Raw genomic sequence first — 16655 nt, forward strand, 5'->3', positions numbered from 1 at the left:
AGCGGCAAAGGACAAAGCGAAAAGCCCCGTTTCTGTTTATCAGTTCAAATATTTTGCCTGTCGATTTGGAGTTAATGCATTTCCATGTCATGACGCGACCTGTTTGCCTTCATGTAAACGGGTTATTTTTTTGTCGCTGAAAAATGGGCCCTTTTCCCATTGCCGCCAAAATTACTCCAAGGCACAACCCACTTCACTGCATCGGATCAGCGCGGGGTCAGGGCAGTAGTGTGTTCTCTGGATCTCGGAGAGTCGTGCTTCGGCGAAGCGCGCATGCCCTGGCTGTCGGCCGCGTAGATTTGTTGCAAACAGCGTTGTAAATATTGCCATGAGGATGCCAATGTGTGGGATGGTTGACGTCACGCAGCAATATCTCCCGATAAGATGCAAACACTTCCCTGAAACTGCTGAAGTTCATCTTGGAGGAAGGACGGCCTTGGCAAGGTACAAGTCAACTGCTCTTCCTTGTCAACTATTGAGACTTGCATGTAAATAGGGAACAAATCAAAGAACAAAGCCGAAAATATCGCTTTGGAGGAAATTTATCGCAAAACATTAAAAGCAATCTTTTATGCTGCATGTTTTTGCTATGTGATGCCCTTTTTTTGAAATTTCAAAAGTTCCATTTATTGTTGATGCCCGAAAGAACTGTTTTCCACATTCACAGCAAAATTCCACGTCAAACATGGTCTTTGGGAGATCATTTTGTAGTAACTTTATTTCTACTTGGATTTCATTTTCTAATCAGCGATGCAATTGACCCTCAACCAACCCTGATTAGAGAGAATTTATTGCAAAATTAGATTAGCCTTCCAATAATTGTTGAAACATCCAGCAAAGGTAGCATCTGAAGAAAAATTTGAGATGGTGTAATGAGAAATTGCAGCACTCTCTGCGTTGTTGTCACCGCTTGCCGAGTCGCGCTCTTCACATGGTGCCGCAGGGTAACCGTAGCCTTTAGACAGGGCTGAAACATTTAGCATTAATGGAAAAACGAATTCTGCATGCAACAATAGAGGAAGTACCTATCCTTGCAGTGTGCTGCGTATGGTTGATGGTGGATCTCTCTGGAAAGGAAAGCTTAAAGAGTCCATGCAACGATTTAAATTTGCCATGTTTTTCAAAACAAATGAGGGCACTGTTACTGTGACGTCAATCTGGGAAACAGGTTGTGCAGTTCATATTGTGAATAAAAAAAAAAGCTGAAAACATCTGTGAGAAAGAGTTGCCCATTGACTCACACACTGCTCGTGTATGCCATCCTAATGGATCATCAAAGAAAGAGAAATTCAAATGATTATAGCAAAATGTCGAACCCGCATGTCGTGTCGATGGAGTAATCAAAGAACTGCATGGAGTGCTGCCTAAGTTCGAACGCCAACTAGCGAGCTTGGTTAATCTTAATACTTCGGGTAAAAGAACACCGTTTAATACGGACTCGGAAGTACGTCGACGTTTCCCTAAATATCGAAGGTACGAAAATGGCCTGGAAAGTGGCAGGAATCGTCCCTACTGCGTGTCGTGTGATTTTAGGATTCTCAAATATCTCCATACACAACAGGCATTATTTTGTTGGCCATGTAGGCAGATAAAACAGACCAAATGAAAATCTTTTGTTATTTCGCTCATTTGAAAACATGTTGCGAAGAGTAACTTCGTGGGCTGGAGTGGCGAATTAACATCTATAGAGAGGCTGCGTTCTTCATCACATACGTGTGGAAATTGGACGGAGTGCACAATTTCAACAGCGCACAACAAACCAACCTGCATACAAGCCCACATGCAGTCCAGCCTTATTGGAAGTAGAAGACGAGACTCAACACCATGATGGATAGCGTGTAATTCAAACTCTCTCGCCAATTTCTAATTTTGTGGGTCTGCCTTAGTAATCACGATAGGCTGCCATCTTTGATGGATTGGGGGATGTGTGCGTTGGCCCTCGTTATCATACATCGCGAGAAATAATACAGAGATTGGCAACACGACATTTCTCTTACACCCCTTAGGAGGTAATCGAGAGAGAATTTTTTTTTAAGTTTGACACCTGAAGCTTTTATTATATTACCCCTTATGAAATTCGGAGCTGTTTGGAGCGGGGGAATATTTGTTTTGCAAACATCTCTTTATCCGCTCTGAGCGTGCAATAAGCTGACTCTGTTGTACAAATCGCGCAAACATTGTCCCTGGAAATGCAGTTTATTAAGACCTGCTTTATGCAGAGCTTTAGGGTATTTTGTTTTATAAATATTTTTGAAAGACTTGGTAACTTTACTTAGCCGTGCACAAGTTTTAAACACAATGGGCCTGTCTCTTTTTTAATATCTCAAAGCAAGACATTCAAATATTCAAACAAAAACTGAGAACAACGGAAATGTACGTATATGCTTTAGCAACGAAGCATATGACGGTGCTCTCCTGATACTAGGTTATTTCCTGCATTATTCTGCAATTTGGTAATCTTTTTTCTTTAAAGGCTTTCAGAAGGGTAAAACAGATCAGAAAGTGTACCTTAATTTGTTGAAATGTAGTTCATGTATTCTTTTTTTTTCAAGACACAGAGGCACAATTGGGAAATCGTCCTGGAGAGATATCAAAATGAAACACGGTTAAAAATCTGGATGACTTTGAGCAAGCCATCCAAATGCACTGTGAACCTCTCAACTTCTGTTAAAATGTGAAATGATTTGGCGCCGCCTTCTTCAAACTAATTACACATCCAATTTGACAGGCGCTGTTTATCCTGCCAATTCCAAAAAGCTCATTACAGCTTATTAGAAAAATTAATAAAAATCACGCTATAAACGGCACCGTTAAGAGTTTAATGGGCCTGAGAATTCCATAGGTTAATATTCAACCCTATCATGTCAACAAAGGATGCTGCACGATTATCGCAGAGACCCATGCCTTTCAATAATTGAATTGCATTGAATAACATGCCTTTCCCGTGTAAGCTCGAGGGAACAACTTAATGAAATAATTATGCATGGATTCTACCTGTAGCTACAAGTGTGTTACCTCATCTGACGCTGCACTCCCCGCTATCTATGCACTGCGCGATCAGTTGGAGAAGGAGGGACTTGTTTCTGTCACTTAAATTTGCTGAGACCTCAGCCGAGTTCTAGAGGGCGGTGTTCTAATCTGCTAACAAGAACTACCTAGCTGCCTACAGAGAGTTGCGACATGAGTGTCTTAATTGTTGGGAACCAAAATGGTGGATTATGCGTCAGTGCACATTATTTACATGTACAACTACCACACAATAGTTGCATGGTACCTCACACATCATGAACGGCCATTTTGGTTCCAAAGTCTGAAGCTGACGTTAACTTCTCTATATACAGCTTTGCTTTTTAAGGACTAATAAGACAAAGGAATTTAACATAAAACGCCGAAAGTTAAGCTCTTCATATTTCAAGGATATCTTACTATAAAGTGCGAACACGGTAGAACATCAATCTCACCATCCGATTAGAATGGCCAATAAAATTCTGTCGTTTTAGACACCGACGAGCCACTGTCAGCGCGACAGTTTGTTTCTGCGAGGGAACGGCCGCAACGAGTCGCACCAAAGATTGATTTAACAATTGATAACAAGTTAGTCAGAGCAGTGTGAGTTCATTACGTCATTATGCCGTGTGAACCCGTGAGATGTCCAAAAAATATTTTCTGTTCCCAGGAAAATGTGACCAAAAACCATTTCGTTCGGTCCTCAGAAATTTCAGAAGGTATTTAAACAATGACATCCAAATTTCGTCTTCATTGGCATGAAATTAGTAAACCCAAAAGCGAAAATAAAGTAGTCTTTGTACCAGACCCAAACATAAAATCAATCTTTTTATACAATCGGTTTTCCTTTTCTCAAACATGTTTAATCGTATCATTCACCTGTAGTTGACTCGCTGACGGCGGCAATTTACCATCACAGCATAATTGACAGTGAAAACAAATAATAACAGTAAATTTAAAAAAATGAAGGAGCTAAAAAACATCCAACAGAACTTTGTAGACGTAAAAAGGCCAATCTTCAAGTGTTTGTCCGTAGCGTCCTCGGCTCGATGGGTCCCTATGGACCGGGAAAACACAAAAGATATTAACCACAGTGGGACAATCTAAGCTTTGCTGTGGAGGAAAGCTCTGTGAGACGAGGCAAAGGAAGGAGGAAGTTTACCAACTGAAGGATGACAGGAAAAAATACGAATGTGACTGAGCAAGGAGCGAACTGATGTCACCGTGACGTTGGCCTACGTGAATGCAGTCCAGAAAAGAACAGCTTTGGGGGATGCTTCGTCACTTGTTTATATTGGCAGGTTAGGCATTGAGTGGAATTTTTCTCATGTTGAAGTTTGTTATTCTTAATTACATACTTCTGTTTGGAAATGATTTATCTATTCAAAACAGGAAAGACGGAAAACGAAGGCAATCAACCCAAAAGGAAAATATAAAAAAAGAAACCAATATAGCTGAAGAGATTGCAATATAAACAACGGTATATTGTCAAAGTCTCTGGACATGACAGCACCAAGTTAGAACTTGGTGCGGACGGCTAGCTAACTGGCGCCAGTAATTAAACAGTAGTATGTTCCTTTTACAAACGCAAACACAATATCGGCATAATTGCGATTTCGGATGCTGTCATTCTAGGAGGCTTGAGGGTTTTTCTGTCCATTATGCTCCACTCACTTCATCACTCTTTTTTGTCTAATAAAAAGGTTCGCTGAAAGCCCGCGGTTGATTACAGGCGGGCACGCACACGCAGTTGAAGGTTGTAATAAATAAGAACCAGGGAGATAATCACAGTAATAAAAAATACCTGATGGAGCAGGAATATCGTCAGGTAAATACGAGGTATCAACCTGGCTGTTCTGCCGACCAAGCGATAGAAACCTACCAATAAATAATCATTGGTCGCTAATGGGGACGGATGGCGATTTCCTCGCTGCTATAAAAGGGTTGGCTGCTTTACGACCCCGCGCAATGCAATACACGCTGCGCACGTGATCCCATCCTGAAAGCAGTTTCAATATAAACGAGTGTCAGTTGGAGATGAAATATTTCTGGAGGGAGACGGAAGTGTGAGGTGGCGTTTGCGTGAGTTGATGGGGTTGATGGCCTAGACGTGCCGTAAGAATTACCGCAGTGCCACAACGCTTGTGTGCAGAAAGTACGCGCGCGCTGTCAAAATACGCACGCGCATCAACAAAGGTCCCCTGCTAATGATCAAGTCCGCACATTTTAACCAACTTCAATCTTCTACTGCAAGCGATCTGGCGGCAGGGCCTTTGCTTGATTAAGTTCAAACTGACGTGATAGATTCTTAATTTACAGACCAACACAGTGTGTACAATGTGGGTACGGGTCAGAAAAACCATACCGTGCCCGAACTAGCTTCCTGGCTCCCTGGACAGCAATATTGCCGTCTGTCTCATCAATACTCATCACCACGCAGGAAGTCTTACACATCACACCGTCTACAGCGCACAAATCACCCACGACCCTTTGGCGCGAACCGCGATCTCCACTTCACAATGCTGCAACTTTTTTCCCGCTTGTTTGGATTTTAATAAGTGAGCAATTTACGGGCGATTACAGTCTCTTATTTGCTTCATCTGTGACGCTCAAATTAAAATTTTTGGCCTCTACATAACGGTCGTATGGACGCTGACTAGAACTTTACAGAAGCCGCCTGGAGATTTTCATTAAAATGTCGCAGGATTGAATTCAATTATGGCTCAATTTTAATCCACAACCTGGGTCAATATAAACCCCATATTTTGGTAACCATGAGCAAGAAATTAAATCTAGCCACCCAATAACGGTTGACACCCCCCCATGTTTAGGTATTTACAGATTTTAGCCTGACTTTGCGTAACATTTAACCAAGGCAATTTTACGGTTTTTTTCTGTAAATAGGAATACGGGAAACTAAAGATCGTACAGGGTTGTCATTTCTTCTCTGAAGAATCGTAGCTGCATAATGTCAATCTCATTCTGAACCTCCGCACCACAGTATGTCGATATGAAGAAACCTCTGGATCCCAACAGATCTAAAGTCACCAAAACCAATTCGAAAATTCTGTTCAAGATGAAAAATACAAGAAGCGCAATTAACAGTCACTCCTTAATTCTAACTCGTGTCAGAATTCAAAGAAACGGTCTGCCCCAACGTGGTTGAAAACTGATGAAAGACGCCGTAATGGTCCGTCCGTGAGGTGTTTGATGGACGACGGCAGCCAAACACGCCTGTAAGAGATGAAAACTGTACCATTCCCTAAGACTACACATAGGCGAGAAATGAGCTGCAGAATTCAACGAAGACATCTTTATAATCTTTATGCAAGTGGACTTGGCTATAACGCCCCTAGCACCTAAGGGGCCAATTTCATAGAGCTGCTTAAGCACAAAATTTGCTTAAGCGCGAAAACCCCTTGCTTCATAAATCAGTTAACCAGCCAAAATTCCATGTGATGCATATTTTTTTGGGATTGTATTTAGCTGTCTTTCGGTTAGCATGACAATCAGAAAAAGTTTGAGCTGGTAAGCTTTGTTTATTAAGCAACTTTTTTCCAGCTTAGGCAAATTTTGTACTTAAGCAGCTCTATGAAATTGGCCCCTACGGGTCTCTGACGTCACTAAGTCTTTCTCTTGCTGCGACAAGTGAAAATAACAGTTTGCATGCTAACCGTGCACTTGATGTTGTAAACCTGTAGTCATACGCCAAATCACAAATAGTTCCCTATATCACTTCGCATTAAGCAGCCCACGGCAAAACGCATTTACCATTTGTCCCAGAGAGCACACAAAGATTCTTTTCAAAAAAGAGTTATAAATGCATCGTCATCATCTGGGAGAAAACGCAGATGGTCTCCATTTGTCATCCTTTTCGCTCTTTCACACTTACAACTTGAACTTTCGACTCAGAAATGACACCCGGGGACGATTTATTTGCTGTGCCAGGAAGGCCAAATTGTCATTTTAAGCGGGGAGAAAAGAGAAAGGGAGCCGGAGAGCTCTTCAGATGAAATCTGATATTTAGATTAAAATTCCCCTGAAATGTAGGCTCTCTGCGTTTATTAAAATGCGCGGCAAACATAGACCGTCCAGTGAAAAAAATTAGAAGTGGCACATATAATCGACGACGGTAGAAAATTTAATGGGACTGCATTGGCCCCATATTTGCGTTGAGCTCTACCCTGCTGGCTTATTTACAACTGTTCTCCAATGTCTCATTAAAGAACGCTTTCACAATTGTCTGTCTGGTGCATCAAACCACTCGTTTTGTCTTTTCTTTCGGTTTGACTATTTGCAGCCGTTCCCGATTTGACGATTCATCAGGGACAAAGGTGGATATCCGTCAAAACCCATCTGTCCTGGCGCTGGCAAAGCCAATGCAGGTCTAAAAACTGATTGTCAAAATGACCTGCCGAGTGAAACCAAGGCGTGAAGCCTAGGGGAAAAAATCGATTCGCTTTGAATCAGCTGTTGCAGGAATAATTCGAACAGTCAGGGTCGCAAGGACAAACGCGACAGTGCGCTCTGACCGGAGTTGTAGCCTCACGGGTAAATGACAGTCCATAACCAAGATCGCGGCTTGTTTTCTGAGATTTCATTGGTTGCCATGATGACAGTTCTTCCTTCTTGCTGTCTGATTGGCCTATTTACGCGTGAGGCGCCTATTGGGTATGCAGTACTATACTAATACTACACGAGAACAAACTAGGCAACAGTCATCTAAAATATTAGCATATTGGATAATTTAAAGTGGGGCCGAAAATGAATAAGGCGACCTTCACTTTAGAGTAATGTGGCTGCAAGTTGCCGACAGGAAAACAAGTCTAACAATAATGTATGTCTAACAATAAGGCCTAAAATTACATTTCCTTCAAGGTTTTATTATTTCTGCTCTTTGTAAAAATGATTTTTATCGCTACATTTGTTGGAATTCAGTACAACCAAATATTTACCCAAATGGAAGATTTGGTATTGAGATATTCAAGTTTTTAAGTTGACTCAGTGTTACACGAGAACAGTCTCGCACGTCTGTATCTGTTTGCTGGTGTAAAATGCCTGGTTAGAATACCCAGCAGTCTGCGACAGAAACTAGAACACGTTCTATTTAATGCCTACGCATGGCACTCCAGCGGAGACAAATCAGTTCCTTCCCGAGAGTTCTTGCACACACCAAATAAACTGAAGTCAATATTGGACACACTTGCCTTCAAAGTAAGGAGCACCAGCATATTTACAGTTAGCTAACGCACACCTTGTACAATAAGGAAAAGTGAATATAAACATTACTCCAACCGAGGGACAAATTACATTTGAAACTTTCCTCAAAATACAGAAAATCCCAATAACCTTTGGAGGAAATTTAAGACAATGAAGGTCCTTTGGAGAGATAGGGAGAAGTTAATAGAGATTCAGTATGAACATGGAAGTCAAAACACAATACTTCTGGCAAAATGTCAGTGAAGTAGGCAGTCATATAAGGTTTCAATGCTTCTTTCTTTCTGCCAAATACTGGTTGTGTAAAGCCAATTTAATCAGCCACTGCCATTACAAAAACCTACTCTTTAGACTGGGGCTAATTTAATTAGCCAAGGTATTGCTCATTTTTACATCATCTCTAAAAGTTGACTTACGGGCTCCTTTCCACAAAGCTGACGTTTTTGTGGTAGTTTGCCAACTTCAACGGCCCAGTGTTTTTTTTTCTCAAAAGCCTTTCTTTTCTTCCACGCCTTGCAAGCTCCACTCCGCCCTCCACTCGTCGGGCCCTAGCAATGACTGACCTATGACCCAGCCAGCCATCTCCAGCTCAGCGATGAATTGAGGGAAGAGGTTGTCGCTGATCAGGCTGGAGAGCCTGACCACTTCCCAGCAGTCATCTGGGGTCATGTGACTTCCTGTCAGACGGACAATTCCGAATCAACAGCAAGAATTTATTGAATTATTATCAAATTATATTGTCACACCTCAACTAAAAGGAATATGTTTTTGCAATTTATTTTTATCAATGGTTTTCCACACATTAAATAACCCTCAAAAAGACAAACCCTCTATGCATAAGTGATAACCCTAGTAACCTTACATGAAAACTGATCTCGGTCAACTTTTCGGTAAAAATTTAGATACTGAAAGTATAATTTTTAAGATCATGTTCATCGCGTTTATTATGCACTGATAGGATGGAGAGCAAACGCACAAGTTATTTCCTGACGCTATAAAATAAATAGTCAAATATTTTCTGGTATTTTCCTAATTTTTCTTGATGCTCAATGTGAGAAGGGTCTTACATTTTAATCTTTGTGGTTGGTACTCACCCTTGGCAAGAAGTTCCCTTATTTCTTGATAAAAGACTGGCTTGACTCCAATGGGATCTGACCTCTGTGAATAAATCAAACATGAAACGATTGAGAATAAATGGGCGGGGGTAGACAGGGAAGCAAGACAACGATGAGAATGATGGTATGGGTAATGGAAGATATCGTGATGGTGAAGATGGGTGGAGATGGTGAGATGAAGATGGCGGTGGTGACACCTAATGAGGTGAAGGCGGTGATAATTGCATCAATGGTGAGGATTGAGATGATGGTGAGATGTGATGGCAGCGGTGGCACCTCATGAGATGAAGGCGTTGATAATGGCAGTAAAGGAAATGATTGAGGTGATAATGGTGAGATGCTGTTGACTGTGGGGGTTAAGGTGGTGATAATAACAACAGGGTGGCCAAGAAAGATGACAGTGAATGTTATAATGGTAATGATACACATGTCGTACTACTGACGTAGACACCAACAATGATAGTCTGTAGGTATGTCAACCTATCCCGAAGAAGATAGAAGATGTAACAATTCTGACTGATATCTAGATCATTCAAAATCAGTCTGGTCTCATCCAGCGCTTACCCGACTTTCTGTCCATGCATGCTTCTCTGCGTGTTGTATTACCTCAGCTTGGAAGCAGGCCTTGATGACATCATCTGCGGTACAATCCCTATGGAGCACCACGTTGATAGACCCTGGGCAAACAGAAAGTGTACCTATTTGAGTATATTCTACCAAGTTGGATTAGATCTCAAACCAGCAGCCCTGAAAATGGAAATGAGAACTCGTGAAATGGGAGTGCAACTCTAAGAAACTAGTAATTCTTTTAATGCCAAGAAATTATTTCTTTTTATATCTTGGGACGAGTAGACTTTTATTTGGAATGAAAATTTCAAGAAAAAACTTGTCAATTTTAATCCCTTCTTTTGAAGGATGGTTACCTGTTTTTCTGCTTAGGCCCGCCAGGAATTTCTGGCTCCTGTTGCTGTGGAGACATTTTTCCATGTCAGGCAAGCTGTTACAACAAAGAATTGGAATTGCTCTTATGCGGTGCTGAAAGAGGGCGCTGTTCACAGGCCAAGAAGTAGCGAGGGCTCCACACTCCCTTTATACATGTGTTTTGGTTGTTTTTTTTTTTTTGTTCCCTTTGATATTTATGATCCAATCTCAATCCGGTTCGGATTAAAGTTGATACAAAATGGTGACTGCAGGAATGATATGTGACCGGCTCTGCAAAAAAGGGTAATAAGTCGCGCAATGCCAAAAACATGTTTATGGGCTGTTTTATTTGGAGAGGGCAAAATTTCTTCCAAAACATGATTTTTGTGTTTTTTCCTTTAATAACTTCTATATTATTTATATTTTCAGAATTTGCGACTACAAACATGGATACTGATGAATAAAGATGAAAGATTGATCATTCAGTAGAAAATCCTACACAGCATTGTGTTTCTAAGCGCTACGTTTTAGGAGCTTTTTCTCGAAAAGTGCTTTTATTGAATCTGAAAGTGTGGATACACACATGTCTATATACTGCATCTCCCGAATGCAGCGCACTACAGGGGTCATTCATGTATCAAATTGTAGCTTTTGATGAACAGAATTCAGCCATATCAAAAACTCATAACCTGAATCTAATGACTTATTACCCATTTGTCTAGAGCCAGTCACATATCTTTTTAACCCGGTATCAAAAGTTCCAATGTTTAGACACAGAAGTAAAGATTTGGCAAAGTGAGAAAAAGCTCTGCTGTGCTTCAAACCAGGATCCACACAGTACACACTGACTTCTAGTTTGGCGCTGAATCTTCCAGGAAACAACCCAATTATTATCAAATGTTAAACTGTACCTTTTAACAAGTTGACCGAATTGAGCACCCAAGTTGACTTTCAGAGGCCGATAAAGTTCTGTGGAAGAGGTTGAGAAATTAAGTTCAAGAATTCTAGATTTGAAAACACAGCATGTCTTCAACCTAGATGTTCAGGACTGTGAGACATACGAATTCTAAATGCCCATTCAAAAAAACTACAGTACATTTGGCCGAGATCAAATTAGCAAGAGCAAACCAGGAGAGACAACAAAGCTAAAACGCTGAAGTTCTTTTAACAATGGATTGATGATACTGACCATCAATCTTGAGATAACTCTTTCAATAAAAACTGCACCAACATACAAATTGCTTTTAAATGTACACTGCCCTTGGAAAGATATCCGGCAATATGTGGCTCATTTAATACTCAGGATTAGTCAGTCTTATTCAACTGAGAATCACGAACTTACTCCATACAACCGGTTCTTGTGCATTCGCAGCGGCAGGGCTTATAATGTGACCGTCCACGGAACTAAGGTATTCCTGACTGATGATGTGTAACCGAGCTTGATTTAGTGTTTCCATGACAACACAGGTGACTGCGCGGTAATTGGAGTAGAGGTGCAGGAATGTGAAGAGGAAAAAGAGAGACCATGTCAACCTGGATCGAGGAGAAGAGAAAATGAAAGAATTCTTCCTTTTGGGGGGATGCATTTTGAAATTCATTGAATTTCTTTTTATAATATATATCATTTGAATGCATTTTCCTAAAACAATACAGCCAAGCCCAAAACCTACCATTCCAAATTCTAGTAACATAAATGTTACAGCCAAGACCAAAGAAATGACAACCAAAGGCTTCGATCTTTGCCCAGATGAGCTTCTGCAGAGGAACTACTAGTTTTTGTTGTGCCTGGGTCGACCATCAGTCCAGTTCAAATGTTTTAACGAAATAGTGAACAGCCACATTTTACAAAGAATATGAATAATTTTGGGCTTACCTGTATATGTGACCCAACCCCACACAATAAGTCCCAAGTCATCAGAGCTAGATTTGGGTTTTTAACGGCCCTTTAAAGAATCTTTCCGAATGTAAATCAATAGGAATCATCAACAGTTTCATGCATGCCACATCCATTTTCATCAGAACTCCAAATCGAGTGATAAATTAATAAGAACTCAGGTGGCACTTTCTGATGCAGACAAAATTGGAATAACTGGAAAAATGGTCAACTGATTGATTCTTGTGAAATGAAGTCCCACTTCGGAACTCTCCCTGGTCTAATAAAACCACAGGTGCATTGTCTGGACCAAATCCAGTCCTCTCTACAGTAACATTGCCAAGATCCTGTAGCTCTTAATCTACCAAAATCAAACAAAATCGAACGTTGGATTTGGGAGGATTTGTAAGGGTCGGACTTACTAATGACAGAATATTTGGCAAATTTCAGCAAACTTCTGCCTTACTGCAGGACATGTATTGTGATGATGGTAAAGTGGCCTCTTCTCTTCGAGTTAAATTCTTGGCACACTGCTACGGCAAGTTTCTCAAACTTCAGTATTTCACAAGGTTAGCAACTTTCGCAGGTACGCTGTAAACTGAACAACACAATGGCTTACGTTGGGTTACCAGCCACCATAGGAGTAAGGACCAGGCCAACCAATAACGCTGCCAGATTGACCAGTGTCTCCTATATCAAAAGAATATACCAATAAAGATTACAATTCTATCATTGCTATGGTTACTAAAAAGAAAAGTGGAAACAGAAAACTGATTTTTTATTTCTTGGTTTGGACGACTTCTTTTTTAGGGGGGGGAGGGGGAGTGGTAAATTGAAAGTGAAAGGACAGGTCTTTCATTTTTAAAGCAATTTTATTTTTTGTTTCCCTAGCAACTATCTAGTGTAAGTGAAAAGCACAGCAATGGCACCAATTGTTGGACTAGAACTGAAAAGAAAAGATCAAAGACAGAACTTCTGGAAAGACCTACGGCATTGCAACCCGTTACGTTGCACAGAATTCCCTAACAACTTAGGGATTTGAGAGGAAAGAATTTGAATCTAATTAGGGGTGTCCTCAGAGAAAAACTGATCAACATCTGAACCAACCTGACTTCCGTCTTTGGCGCTTACGTCAGCCATGTTATCTCTCCTGGCTTGGTGCATGGTCAGTGCCGCCCTCGTTGCTCCTCCGGCCACGCCTACAATAGACTACCCCAAGAGAAATAAAACAAAATCAAAGATTGCAAACAGGACACACTGTTGTTGAACTAATGACTTCTTGATGTCTCTCAGAACTTCCTTCTTTAAAGCACGGATAATAACCTTACAAACTCCAGAGATGCACGCAATGGCAGTGAAGTACTTCGGAAATAAGGGTGACACCAGCTCTATGCAGATAGCAGCATCATTCAGGATGTCGGCAAATAACCTGCACAGGAAACAAAATACTGAAAACTGACTGCTAATCAGATTTCTATACAACAACTGGTGATTTTGCTATTTGTTTGACAACTGAAATAAAACATTTGCTCCACAACATTAAAAAATCATTTAATTGTAAATCATTTACAAACTCTAGCGATACTAACAGCATTTTGTGAGAATTCAATAAAGGTTTTAGACACTTGGGATAAACAGAGTGAACGAAAGGAAACAGACAACGATCCTACCTCCATCTTTTAGCATCACAGTCGAGACTTGACCTAGGTTGAAAGAAACAGAAATGACAATTGTACTGAGGGCTGATCTCACTTTAAAGCCAACAGTTCTGAGTTTACCGTACGCTCAATAAGAATGGCTACAGTTTAGCAAAACTTATGTTTCCAACATTTTCTAAAACTGCATAAAAATTCTATGTCAATTACTTTGAACTCCTTTGATATTTCATTGTGAGACGGTGTGACAAGGAACACTCCAATATGGGCATTTCACAACAGTGCGCCTCCAAGAGTTTGCAACGCATTGACCAATCACAGTGCGCGTTTGGAAAGGGTAGACGGATTTCGCACGTAGTGATTGGCCAACGCGTTGCAAACTGTTGGAGGCAGGTGGACTATTGTCAGTCGCCCATATTGTGGATGGATATCAAACTCACCCCTGGTACCATGCAAAGAGAATTCTGCCACACATTCCAGTACCGTCTGAAACACAAACACAGATGTTTAGAGTCCATCCGTCATTCAATGCTACTCTCTGTGTCTATTGTGTTTGCACCAAGGATTGTTGCATTTTGTGGGTAGTTTTCTTGGCTAGCTGGTGTTGTTAGTGAACTAGCAGGTCCTTTGAGGAGCTGCTCAAGCTAGGGCTGGGCTAGGTTGGTATGGGTTGGACTATGCTGGGCTTGAATTGAGTGGAGTTGGACTCAGTTGGGCTGGGCTTAAAGGGAATGGATAGTTGGACTCGATTGGGCCAGGCTGTCTGGTCTGGCTGGTTTGAGCCTGGCTGGGTTTTGCTGAAATGAGCTGCGTTGAGCTGAGTTAAGCTGGATTGAGTTGGGCTAAGTTCAGTTGGGCTGGGTTATAATTAGTTGGGTTAGATGGGGTTGGGTTAGGCTTTTTGGCTTTGGTGGAAGGGCTACACTCAGGTTGGATTTCGATAAAACAAAGACAGGTCTGGTTGGTTTGAAATGAGTCTACGATGCTTCCATTGCAACTGACCCCTTATCAACGATTGCTTCCAAATCCAAAGAGCCACTATGGAGACTACATATCTTTTGCCCATTTCAGAAAGACACATGAGATTGAAGGCATCAGATCCTATGGACCTTGGGACTTTGCCGTTCAGTCCTACCTTTCAACAGCCAGGTTATGGTTGCTGCTGCTGCTGTGGCCGTTGAATCACCCACGCCTACTCCCTTCAGCATGGCCTGGGTTGCCAGGGTACCGGTGATACTACTACAGAAAGCCTGCACGTCAAGAGACAAAAGTTTGCTTTTGAAAGTAATAAGGAACATCTAATCAAAAGTGCGACAGAAATGAAAACAAAAGGCTGTAGATGAAAGTTTTTCTTACTTGAATCGTGTCCCATATCTGATACTCCAAATAATCTTCACTGACACTCTCTGGGTAGCCTTGGGGCAGAAACACCGTCTGAAAAGATATTCGAGTTGCATTTTCTAGGTAAAATAAAAACTAAGAATCGGACACTGGCTCTTAACACATCCACAGACTGACTGTGAAAGAGTTGGATGAATTTCAACTAGGTTTCCCCTCAAATCTAAATGTAGAACAGTCAAGATGCCTGCATGCAGCCAGGCCTAAAAGCAAACATGCAGATCACACTCGCAAAGCCATCAGCTGTTGGTTTTTTTTTTTTACTCCAAGAACTTTGGTTCTTCTGCCTCAGCCTCTCCGAGCTTAGAGTGACAGGGCAAATAGCCCTGCAATCCGCTATGTAATTGTGATGTTGCTTCAGTTCAAACCACGCCAACTGCACTTAGTGCTAAATGGGACCATAGAATCGGAGGATGACGATCAACTTAAGTGGTCATCCAATAGAAGCTGGCAATGCACATGTATGACAAAGTCACTTATGAACCTAATAGAGACGTGGTCAAAAGTTTAATAGGAAGTTTAATTCCACTGAAATCGCTTATGGTACCATTTGAAGGATAGCAGTTTTATGAAGAAACTAATATGTAAATACAAGAGTAGGTCGATAGCGAAGTTCTCTAACGTGGCACATTTCGACATTTACCCTAACTTTCCTTAATTTTAGTGTCATGAAATTTTATCAGAAATTCAAAAATAGTGGTGTTCCCTAATGTGGCCATGCATGGCACACGTAACAAATCCTTTAAACAAATCTCAGTAAATCCCGTATTGTCATTGAAGAAGTTCTTCAAATTTGATAAGTTCCAGTACATCATCATGACCTACACTCATATACCCAGCAAGTTTTTCTTATTTTCCGGTACATTCTAGGTTTCATTTGCACTTTGAAAAGAAAAATTGGAAAATCTGGCCAAAATAAATTTCACTGGAACTTTGTAGTGAATTGTGAACAGGAATAGGCCTAGTATTGAGTGAAATTTGAGGTAAAAAAAATTGCCCTGGCAAGGCACTAACATTAGAGACAGAAAATCAAAGTGCACAATGTCTGGGCACATGAACAATGTAGTTTTACGCTAAATATCCTATGCTCAGCCTTGATCTCTATCTGCATCCTACTCCAAGGCCTTTTTGGTATGGGCCTGCTTAGGAGAAAATTTGTTAGGCAAATAAATTCGTGGATTTTTACCCTAAACATTTGAGCAAGTGAAACAAATGCTCGATTTCCACCCCTGTCAGAAGAAATTTCAATAGATCCATCACTCCTCCCAAGGTACCTCAGGGGACGGGACCGAGAACTATAAGATTCTCTGCAAACAACATTATCCATCTTCATCGCACGATCTATATGTACATGGGCGCTGCATCAACAGTGTAGTAAATTAAGCATGTGGATGCGGCAGGTGCCGGTGACGTTGGCAGCAGACGTATGCAGGGAATCGCTGTTAGTTTTATCTGCCGCCCTCAAGCGTC

General features: G+C 41.1%; 1 protein-coding gene across 2 annotated transcripts; it reads right to left on the minus strand.

Moving 5' to 3' along the window:
* Positions 1 to 3847: 3847 nt before the first annotated feature.
* Positions 3848 to 16572, minus strand: LOC110976689 (RUS family member 1-like). 2 transcript variants are annotated; one of them, XM_087141436.1, is made up of 14 exons: positions 16372 to 16572; positions 15144 to 15221; positions 14923 to 15037; positions 14228 to 14273; positions 13803 to 13835; positions 13456 to 13561; positions 13240 to 13341; positions 12752 to 12822; positions 11602 to 11792; positions 11171 to 11228; positions 10262 to 10335; positions 9903 to 10015; positions 9318 to 9381; positions 3848 to 8900 (listed from the first exon to the last, which is right to left on the minus strand). In XM_087141436.1, exons 1-14 carry the CDS (start codon positions 16516 to 16518, stop codon positions 8710 to 8712), a joined length of 1389 nt encoding a protein of 462 aa, XP_086997562.1. In that variant the 5' UTR covers positions 16519 to 16572; the 3' UTR covers positions 3848 to 8709. The 2 variants fall into 2 exon arrangements, with proteins under 2 accessions (XP_086997562.1, XP_086997563.1); XM_087141437.1 differs by having other exon boundaries at positions 16460 to 16550.
* Positions 16573 to 16655: the final 83 nt, after the last annotated feature.

This window comes from Acanthaster planci, linkage group LG09 (genome assembly GCF_054643075.1).
Source record: "Acanthaster planci isolate LZ-2023a linkage group LG09, COTS_SCS, whole genome shotgun sequence".
In the NCBI taxonomy this organism is placed as follows: Eukaryota; Metazoa; Echinodermata; class Asteroidea; order Valvatida; family Acanthasteridae; genus Acanthaster; species Acanthaster planci.

Coding starts and splice junctions, on each gene's coding strand:
- LOC110976689 (XM_087141436.1), bottom strand. CDS start 16,518: ATGAAGATGGATAATGTTGTTTGCAGAGAATCTTATAGTTCTCGGTCC. Junction 13,342..13,455: donor GCATCTCTGGAGTTTGTAAG/GTTATTATCCGT, acceptor CTCTTGGGGTAG/TCTATTGTAGGCGTGGCCGG. Junction 8,901..9,317: donor AAGGGAACTTCTTGCCAAGG/GTGAGTACCAAC, acceptor TCCGTCTGACAG/GAAGTCACATGACCCCAGAT.